The sequence below is a fragment of the Triticum dicoccoides genome, chromosome 6A (genome assembly GCF_002162155.2).
Source record: "Triticum dicoccoides isolate Atlit2015 ecotype Zavitan chromosome 6A, WEW_v2.0, whole genome shotgun sequence".
Lineage (NCBI taxonomy): Eukaryota > Viridiplantae > Streptophyta > Magnoliopsida > Poales > Poaceae > Triticum > Triticum dicoccoides.
This window is the reverse complement of record NC_041390.1, coordinates 355,940,972-355,951,386: the sequence shown is the minus strand read 5'-3', so window position 1 is coordinate 355,951,386 and position 10,415 is coordinate 355,940,972. Positions and strand designations below refer to the sequence as shown.

The 10,415-nt window shown below is 46.3% G+C and overlaps 1 protein-coding gene across 1 annotated transcript in view; it reads right to left on the bottom strand.

Annotated features, from left to right (window-relative positions):
• Window positions 1-8,666, bottom strand: part of LOC119315867 — an 18,752-nt gene extending 10,086 nt beyond the window's left edge. Inside the window, exon 1 of the mRNA XM_037590323.1 lies at window positions 8,496-8,666. Coding sequence (XP_037446220.1) covers window positions 8,496-8,638 — 143 coding nt within the window. The 5' untranslated portion in view covers window positions 8,639-8,666. The remainder of the gene's footprint in view (window positions 1-8,495) is intronic.
• Between the last annotated feature and the right edge of the window lie 1,749 nt (window positions 8,667-10,415).

Sequence of the window (10,415 nt, the reverse complement as noted above, 5' to 3'; positions counted from 1 at the left end):
GTTCCTGTGTCTGTCCCTTCGGGGAAATGTCACGCGATGAATACCGGAGTCCTGTTAGCCCGCTACAGCCCGGTTCACCGGAGTCCTGCTAGCCCAGTGCTACAGCCTGGTTTCACTCGCTGATGACCGACACGTTCGATGCTGGGTCATGGATGCCTGTCCCTGTAAGTCTGTGCCACTTTGGATTTACGACTAGCCATGTCAGCCCGGGCTCCTTATCATATGGATGCTAGCGACACTATCATATACGTGTGCCAAAAGGCGCAAACGGTCCCGGGCAAAGGTAAGGCGACACCCGTGGGAATACCGTGCGTGAGGCCGCAAAGTGATATGAGGTGTTACATGCTAGATCGATGTGGCATTGAGTCGGGGTCCTGACAGCGTTGGTATCAGAGCTTGACTGCCTGTAGGATTACCAAGCCAAACTGGTCGATGTTGAGTCTAGAAATTCTTTAGTTATATGAGGGAATTGATTGTGGGATGGAACGTAAGGCTCTTTTTACTCCTTATATCTTATGCCTTCTGATCTGAGTCATCTTATCTTTCCTGCGGGTATTAAGAACTAGGCTATCTCTTCTTTCTATCAGGATCACGTGTTACTAATCAGTGGACTTATAAGATTGTTGGATTTAAGTCTCAGTTCAGTTACTACTACTTCCGTATGTTAATTGTTGATCTCGAAACCTTGATATTGTGCTTCTGAGTGGTTATGCCACCATTTTTGTGAATGTCTCAAATCTTTTCTGAGCATTTACAGCCGTTATGCTGTCCGAGTCATCCCAGGTTTCTAAGTAGTCTGATGCATTTGCAAATCCTTTCTTCCCGTTTCAATGTTCCCATGGGTCAGATTAACCACACTAATCAGTGAGTTGAGGTACTCCGTTACCTTGACATATATGTTGGAGATATTATTATGACCCTAGGTGTCTTAGGGGATCATCTAGTAATTTAGCCGTGATTTGTGTTCCCAGTGTGATGATTCTGGCCATCATTCTCGAAAGCATCCCGTGATGCTACTTAGTAATAGGTATTCTGTTCCTGGGTTCTTGAACCCGAGATTCACTCTACCTACTTCATGTTGATAGGGTTTGCTAGTTCCTTTAGGATATTAGTAACCTTTGCGATAGTCCTCGAGGTTCGTGGTACATCCTTCTTCCAAATACCATGAACTACTTATGGCAGAAGTTCCTCGTTGAACTGAACGATCACAACCAGAGTGCTCTTGATGAGTTCTCCATTATATGTTATGGCTCTGCCAGTTCTACTTTTCTGCATGGGTTATCCGGAAGAAATATGTTGAACTTCGTTCGACATGCTAAACCATGCATCCACAACTCAGAAAATCATATGTTCCTTTGAGTTGTCCCTTTTTAGTTGTCTACTGACCTTCATCTATCAATTGATAGTTAAGATTATGTGTGCATTCGTTCATCGATGCCTATTACTCTTGTGGTCTGTCAAGCCATTCTATCGCAGAATGACTAGGAGAAACAAACTCCAGTACCTCTTCCATATCCAGGATTGGGTCAAAGAAGTTGTGCTCTGCAGATCAAATTGCTAATCCAGCTTTTGTTCTGTTCTACCTTGGAGTATTACCATCTTTATATCGGGATTGTTATAGGAATTGCACACCATCCTATGAACTCTTGGTACAGTGATACTTCTTGCCATCATTAGTCATTCCTCGGTCTTCGTGTTGATGCAACCGGAATACCGACAAATGAATTGTGATGTGTGAAACCAGTACGCCTAGCAACCTCGTTGCTGGGTAGTTAAATGGACGATAACCTCATTCTTAGCGTGTTGATTATTGAATCGTCACCCTAAGATTGATTGTGCTACCTAGTCCCTATTTCTGGTGCACTCCTCGACCAATGAGTTAGGAATTATTTCAAGTCCTCACCCATTTGATCATGTCGTCTTGCCCTCAGAAGCAAGATTGTTCTCGAGCTTAGTAACATACCGGTGGTTCGTGACTTTCCAAATATCTTCTTGGAAGTGTTACCGGGTTGTCACCTGACTGTTATGTTGAGCTCGTGATCAAGTTGGTTTATCCTGTAAACCACCCTTTCTCCAAGAATCCGTGTTGGATACCCCTGAGCTAGTTGGTTAAGCTAGACAACAACCTGGAGAGTTGGAAGGTAAAAGCTTGCCTGACTTAGTTCGTTCCAAAGGGATATTCTTGTGTAGAGTGTGTTGAAGAAAGATGATATCTTCATCGATTGGTCCCTGTGATCAGTTGCTGGACCTATTGTCTTATCAATCCTTTGATTTGAGTGTGGGCTATCGTCAAATCAAATCAGTACCAATGATGCTCGTAATGTTGTCTTATTCGTGGTTGATCCCTCGAGCATACACCATTACATCTTTGGTCTGACCAATGCTATCACCGTGTTCACTTAACTATGGAATTCCTTTTAAAAGGAAACCTAGATGAATTGTTGTTGAGCCCATTGACAACATCCTTATCTCCTTCATGATTTTGTTGAACATTAAGCTAGTGTTGGAAACTTTTGAAAGCATTTGTTCATACTAGCTCATGAAGCATATGTTTGGATGAAGGTAGTGACTTCCTTTAATTCATGTGCATCTGATGCAAGTTGCCGCCGTGGATTCGAGAAAGTCAATGTTGCTTTCTTTGGAATCATTCCAAATCAGTCATGCACACGTGCGAAGAATGCTGTGGTTTGAAGACTTGCAACCTTCGATCTATATGTATCCCTAGCACACCAAGCCACTGATTGATTTGTTCAAGGAGAAGGAGTTTCTTCATAAGAGCTAATCCGGACTTATGTAAGGACTTCGATACCCTCGTTGATGGTTCCCCCTCCTGAACTCGGTAGTGTTTTATTATAAGACTACTACATGGTCATGCTTATCTGGGACAACGTGTTCACATGTTTGTAGCAGAACCAGCTCATGTTTTGGAGTTTACTATCGTAGTTCATTCCCCGAGAATCTCGCAACGTCATCTCGTCGATTGGTGTTGCAAATTTCCGTTTTTCTTCCTAGACTCGATGAGTCTGGAATATCCTGACACCAACCAGATCTAAATCTCAGGCAGATATGATGGTTGGAATATTTTCCAAGAATTATAATATTGGTCGCGCGATAACCGGTAAAGTGGATGTCGTGGCCAACACACCCAGCCGGAAGACCTGTTATTATAATATTTTGATTGATGAAGTTGGCCACCTCCCCATAGGGATTTCGTAGGGTTTACTTCCTAGTTGCCCCTATGGATTTTTGTGTTCCCAAAGTCCGACCTTTTACTTGATGTTCTAGTTATCAAACCATATCTATGAATGGGATACACTAGCACGTCAAGGAGAACATTAGAAGCGGAGTGCTAAATGTCTCTCGGTCGATCATCCAGATTTTATTTCCTTGGCCCTGCCAAGGGTGAAATCTGAGAAAGTATTATCCTCCTTTGCATCTGCATCGTCCATCGCTATTCATCATGGTAGTATGTTGTGTTGCCAGGATCCTTGACACGGATGTTGGTAAAACCTTGATGATCATGGAAATGCTCAAGTTCTTGAGAGCACGCACAAGCGCTACGTGTTATCATCAGCACTACCTCGGATTCCTCTCAGTTTTCCTCGGCAATGCTATGACCTTCTCAAACCGTGAAATCACTCTCTATTGTTGGGTTCTTCCCCAGTTACCAGAATCATTCCCAGCATTTGCATTTTGTTCCCAGCTTGCACCGCCAATGTGCCATTCTACCATGGGTCTCCTCCATTTCCGGTGACAAGCAAATTTATCCATTGCGTTGTCTTCAACAAGGTAATCCACATCATCCAAGTCCGAGTATGCCATTCTACCGACCCCCCTCCAAACGATCGCTCGAGAATTGCCCTAGGCTGGTTTAAAGAGTTCCAATGATTCCTGAATCAAAGGTAATTCTTTTTGCCACTTAAGGGGATATATCTTCGAGTCACCCTCCCTGAGGTGCATCATTATGGTATCATGGCAATTCAATTCCTCGCTATGTTGACAACCGATCACCACATTCTTAAGTCTGGAATTGTTGTCTACTTAGCGAACCCTCATCATCTGTCTTACTCCATTTCTTCAGATCTGTGCTTCGTCTCTCAGCTCAAGAGATGTTGCTATGTCTCATCCCATGAGTTGATCCTGAGTTGTTCGGTCTTCTCGAAGATCGATTGTTCTAGAGTTTTCCTTTCTTCTCGTTGTCATGTTGGCTGGAGTTCTCAAAGCAAGACGTCGAGACAAAGATGAGGATCAAATCAACATCCTTGAGAAGAACAGTTGGATCGTGAAGATCGTGTTAGCTTTGTGTCCCCTCTGTCTTCTTACCTCACGTCTTGAATCTCGGGACGAGATTTTTGTTTAGTGGGGGTGAGTTGTCACATCCCTAGCTGCTGGTAGTGCTCTAGGCTAGCTTCATGTGTGCATCATGTCTATATTTTTGAAACTTGAATTGAGGAATATTGGAAGCCTCAAAACCCTAAATAAAAGAGGGGCAAAAACCCTAAAAATCTCATTCATTGTTCCAAAATGCTCTTCTTAAATGTTTGATAATTTTTGGCAAGGGTTCTGGTCCCAACCAAAATATTGAACATTTTAGGAGGATTTATTTTTGGGACTTTGAATTTAAATCATTAGCTATTTGAATTTGAATTATATTCATATAATTAGAATATAATTTCAAATACCCCTGAAATATTTTATGAGCTTTGGAAAAGTCCATCTAGCCAAATAAAAATATTCAGAGGAGCTTTTGGCATTGTTTGAATTATTATTTTTAATTCAAAACAGTGGCAAAAGAATTAAAAAACACACAGAAATAAAAGACAGAGGAGAGAAACCTTACCTGGACTTACCTCTGCAGCCCACCAAGCCCACCTGGACAGCCCAACACTGTGCAGCCCAACCACCAGGGGGCATGCTTGTCTTCCTCCCGTGCCAGCGCACGAAGCAGCTCGGTGGCGAGCACCGCCACCGCGCTTGGCCACCTCCTACCTGGTTGCCTCCCTCCTCGACGCCCGGAGACGCCACGCGCCTCCCCGACCCCCTCTCACTTCTCCCTCGCTCTCTGGACCTCCCTCCCCCTCGCTCCTCTGCTTCCCCTCCCGCGACCGAATGGAGCCCGTCGCCGCCGCCAGCGCTCGCGCGGCCACAGCCACCGTGTCGCCTCCCCGACGCCTCCCAAAGCTCCGCTGTTCCGCCCTCGTCCTCCTCGTCGTCTCACGCGACCAGAAGGGCCCCGAGCAGCCGCCATCGTCATCGTCTTCAAGCTTCGGCCCCGGCGCCCTTCTCCGTCGATTCGGCCACTCCGGCGCGCCCCCGAGCCCACTAACCCTCCCTGCAGCTCCGCGGTGAGCCCTTGACCCGATTCCCCCTCTCCTCGTGCCCTATCTCCCTCTCTAGCCGCCGTTCACAACGAGCCGAGAGCTCTTTGCCGACGGCCATGGCGCCGCCGCGGCCACAGTTGCTGCCGCCCGTGTTTGAGCACGTGTCTGCGCTCAGCGTGGTCCCAGGAGCCCAGAACAAGCATCCGTTCGTCCTCTCGTCAACCGTAGCCTCGTTTCCGTCGAGGTCCGAACCTCGGCCGCCACCGCGAGCCTGATTCCGGCGAGCCCGCTCGACCTCAGCCCCTCCCGCTTGCTTAGATGGATACGGCTGAGCGCCAGCTACGCGTAGATGATCGCTGCCGCTGTTTTGGTCGCCGGAGGGCGTTTCCCGAGCCCTCCGCCGCGCCTGGACTCGCCGGCGGCTAAACGCCGGCGACCGCGGACCCGATGACCGGCGTGGGTTGACCCCACTGCCCAGTTTGACCCCCCCTCTCTCTCACTGACCTGCGGGCCCCGCCCGGCTAATTAAGTTAGGTTAGTATTAACTAAGCTAGGTTAGTTTAGTTAGACACTGACACTCGGGACCCACCAGTCAGGGGTTGACCGGACTGTGCCACATTGACCTGCTGACGTCATCATGACATCAGGCTGACGCATTAATGAATTACTGGAATTATTAATATTCAGGAAATTTCAGAAAATGCCCTAAACTTCAATAAATCATAGAAATTCAACCGTAACTCCAAATTAAATAATTTATATATGAAAAATTATCAGAAAAATTCAAGGAATCCATCTGTACCATTTTCATGCATGTTAGAACAACTTATAGCTGCTGTTTAGCACAAATCAATTAAATGGCATTTGAATAATCACATATGGAGTTTGAATTTGAATCTTGTATTCAAACCAACTTCATTTAATCTGTTGCTAGTTGCATTAGCTCAAAACACATTCATTTTGCCATGTCATGATCATGCATCATATTGTGCATTGCATTGATTGTGTTCCCTTCTGTGTTGCCGGTATTTGTCCCCTCCCGATAGACGTGATACCGATGATGTGATCGTTGACACTGATGAAGACTCAATGTTATCTTCAGAAGTGCCAGGCAAGCAAAACCCCCTTGTTCATTCCGATAAAATCCCACTCTCTCGCTCCTGCTCTCTTTTACTGCATTAGGACAACATCGATTCATCTGTTACTTGCTGCGGTAGCTGAACCCCTTTATCCTCTGCATGACCTGTCATTCCACAGTAATTAGATGAAACCCACTAGCATGAGTAGGAGTTGTTTGAGCCCTGTTGTGCCTAATCATTCATGTTTGTTTGTCATGCCTGCTACTGCTTAGAGTTGAGTCAGGTCTGATTCATCGGGGATGAATCAGAGGCGTGTGAACATGTCCTACTGTGTGTGAGCTAAGTGTGTGAACACGATTTGGTAAAGGTAGCGGTGAGAGGCCATGTAGGAGTACATGGTGGGTTGTCTCATTGCAGCCGTCCTCAGGAACTGAGTTCTGTGTTTGTGATCCATGATTCAGCTACTACCACGCATTGGGCCCGAAACCAATGGACCCTCTCGGCTTCTTGATCACCCTTGTCCTCTGTCCAGGAGTTGCAAGTAGTTTCTGGTGTTTGTAGTATGCTGGAGGCCGTGCGCAGCGCTGACCGTAGGGGTGGGCTGTGATGCGGTAGGCACGTGGCACGGTGTATCGGGCGCCCGTTTGGTGTCTCGGGAACCCTGTTCACATCGTTTGGGGCTGTGAGCGAAACTCCGGCCGGATCTCCTCATGGATGGAACCCGAATAGGCGATAAACCTGGACTAGAGACTTGAGTGTTTAGGCAGGCCGTGGCCGACACCCACGTTGGGCTTCCACTTGAAGGTTGCCGAGTACATGTCGTGTAAACGGCGGTAAGTGGTGAGAGCGTGTGTGAAGAAGTACACCCCTGCAGGGTTAATATGATCTATTCGAATAGCCGTGTCCGCGGAAAAGGACTTCTGGGTTGCTTATATCAGTTCATAGACAAGTGAAAGTGGATACTCTAAAATACGCAAGATAAGCGTGAGTGCTATGGATGGCGTTCTCGTAGGGAGACGGGAGCGGATCCATAGTGGTGTATTGATATGGTGAATATGTGGACTCGTGTGCGCCACCTCAAAAGAGTTACTTGCAGTCGTAGTTCAGGATAGCCACCGAGTCAAAGCTGGCTTGCTGCAGTTAAACCCCACCATCCCTTTGTGATAATGATGCATCTGTAGTTAGTTCTGATGTAAGTCTTGCTGGGTACATTTGTACTCACGTTTGCCTATTTTATGTTTTTGCAGAGAGACTTCAGTCTCGCTAGTAGTTCCGCGTGGACTTCGACGTTTAGCTTGATACCTCAGCTACGATCTTGTGCCCCGGCAGGATCTGGTAGATAGTCAGGCTTCTCAGCCTTTTTCAGTTATAGATGTCTGTACCCAGACATGATAGCTTCCGCTTGTGCTTTGATTTGTATGCTCTGATTGTTGGGTCATGAGACCCATGTTTGTAATATCTCGCTCCTCGGAGCCTATTGAATAAGTACTTGAGTCGTAGAGTCATGTTGTGATGCCATGTTGTATTTGCACATATCGAGCATATTGTGTGTATGTTATTGAAATGCTTGGTATGTGTGGGATCTGACCATCTAGTTGTTTATCTTTAGTAGCCTCTCTTACGGGGAAATGTCTCCTAGTGTTTCCACCGAGCCATGGTAGCTTGCTACTGCTCCGGAACACTTAGGCTGGCCGGCATGTGTCCTTCTTTGTTCCTGTGTCTGTCCCTTCGGGGAAATGTCACGCGATGAATACCGGAGTCCTGTTAGCCCGCTACAGCCCGGTTCACCGGAGTCCTGCTAGCCCAGTGCTACAGCCTGGTTTCACTCGCTGATGACCGACACGTTCGATGCTGGGTCATGGATGCCTGTCCCTGTAAGTCTGTGCCACTTTGGATTTACGACTAGCCATGTCAGCCCGGGCTCCTTATCATATGGATGCTAGCGACACTATCATATACGTGTGCCAAAAGGCGCAAGCGGTCCCGGGCAAAGGTAAGGCGACACCCGTGGGAATACCGTGCGTGAGGCCGCAAAGTGATATGAGGTGTTACATGCTAGATCGATGTGGCATTGAGTCGGGGTCCTGACACGCGACTGCTGTTCCCCTTCTCCAGGGATCTAAGCAACAGTGGCGTGGTAATCTTCATCGGAGCGGCAGCATCAGAAACCGAGAGGAGGCTGCGACGGCGGTAGGTATTGGAGACGGGGAAGGTAAACCGGAGGCGACCAAGGCTCATGAGATATTTTGCCAGTCCACCTCCTCTCTCCAACCGTAGACGAAGGTAAGGCACACACGACTCACGCACGATGCATCGGTCAGCCAGGCCCCACGCGCACATGCATCGGTCAGCCCAGCCTCTCTCTCTCTCTAGATGCAGACGAGACGCAATGCAGCACACATGAATGATAGACAAATGGGACCAGAACGAAATAGAGCCCACCTGCAGCGAAAGACGCAGGCGCTCACGCAACAAAGCAAACCATCCGCGGCTGCCGCACGCTCTCCCGCAAACGGCACGGCGTGCACGCGGCGTGCAGGGAGAGGGCGCACACGGCAAATGCGACGTGTAACGCCTATCTGCGAGGCGTTGCACAGTGTGACGTCTTCGTGTCGCGCGTCACACAAAAAGGTCAGCCCCATGAAATAGTTTCACGGGCATTTTATTCTGTGATTTGATTTCGTTCATAGGTCAAATTTGTCAATTTTGCCGGCACACACGCATCTTGAAACGGTTGACCCAACCAACCAACATACTGTGAGAGCCCACCTGTCATTGGTCAATGCGAGCTTACCGCATGGTGAAAACGAGCAGCGAAGATCCAGCGGCTGAAACGTAGTAGAAGACCGAATTGACTAGCATCCAACGGGCAAGAATACATGCGACCGAGGGACAACCGTGGGAACGAGTCTTCCCAGAACCTTATAGGTTTAAATTACCAATTCTTCGACATTCATCGCAAGACAAGACAAACTTACGGGCATCCTTGAAGAGAGTATGCCAATAAAAACCGGATTGCAATATCTTATGTGCAATTCTATCTTCAGCGTGGTGTCCTCCATAAGCCTCGGAGTGACACTTACGTAGGATCGGTTCCTGTTCATGCTCAGGTACACAACGTCTAATAACACCATCTACTCATTCATAAAGGTGTGGGTCATCCCAGAAGTAATGTTTTAAATCACAGAAAAACTTTTTCTTTTGCTGGTATGTGAAATTAGATGGTATAAATTTAGCAACAATGTAATTGGCATAATCAACATACCATGGAGCAGTACGAGAAGCATTTATGACATCTAATTGTTCATCAGGAAAGCTATCAGCAATAGGTAGTGGGTCATCAAGAACATTCTCTAACCTAGACAAGTTGTCTGCAACGGGGTTCTCAACTCCTTTTCTATCAATAATATGCAAATCAAATTCTTGTAGCAAGAGAACCCATCTAATAAGTCTAGGTTTAACATCTTTATTTTTCATAAGGTATTTAATAGCAGCATGATCAGTGTGAACAGTTACTTTAGAATCAACAATATAAGGTCTGAACTTATCACAAGCAAACACAACTGCTAAAAATTCTTTTTCAGTAGTAGCATAATTTCTTTGAGCATTGTCTAGAGTTTTACTAGCATATTGGATAACATTTAATTTATTATCAACTCTTTGTCATAAAACAACACCTACATCATAATCACTAGCATCACACATAATTTCAAAGGATAAATTCCAATCAGGTGGCTGAACAATGGGTGCAGAAATCCAATCTTTCTTAAGTATTTCAAATGCTTCTACACAATCATCATCAAAGACAAAAGGAACATCTTTTTGTAAGAGATTAGTCAGAGGCCTGAAATTTTTTGAGAAGTCTTTAATGAGCCTCCTATAAGAACCGGCATGACCAAGGAAACTTCTTATACCTTTAATGTCCTTAGGACACGACATCTTTTCAATAGCATCAACTTTAGCTTTATCAACTTCAATACCTCTTTCAGAAATTTTATGCCCCAAGACAATACCT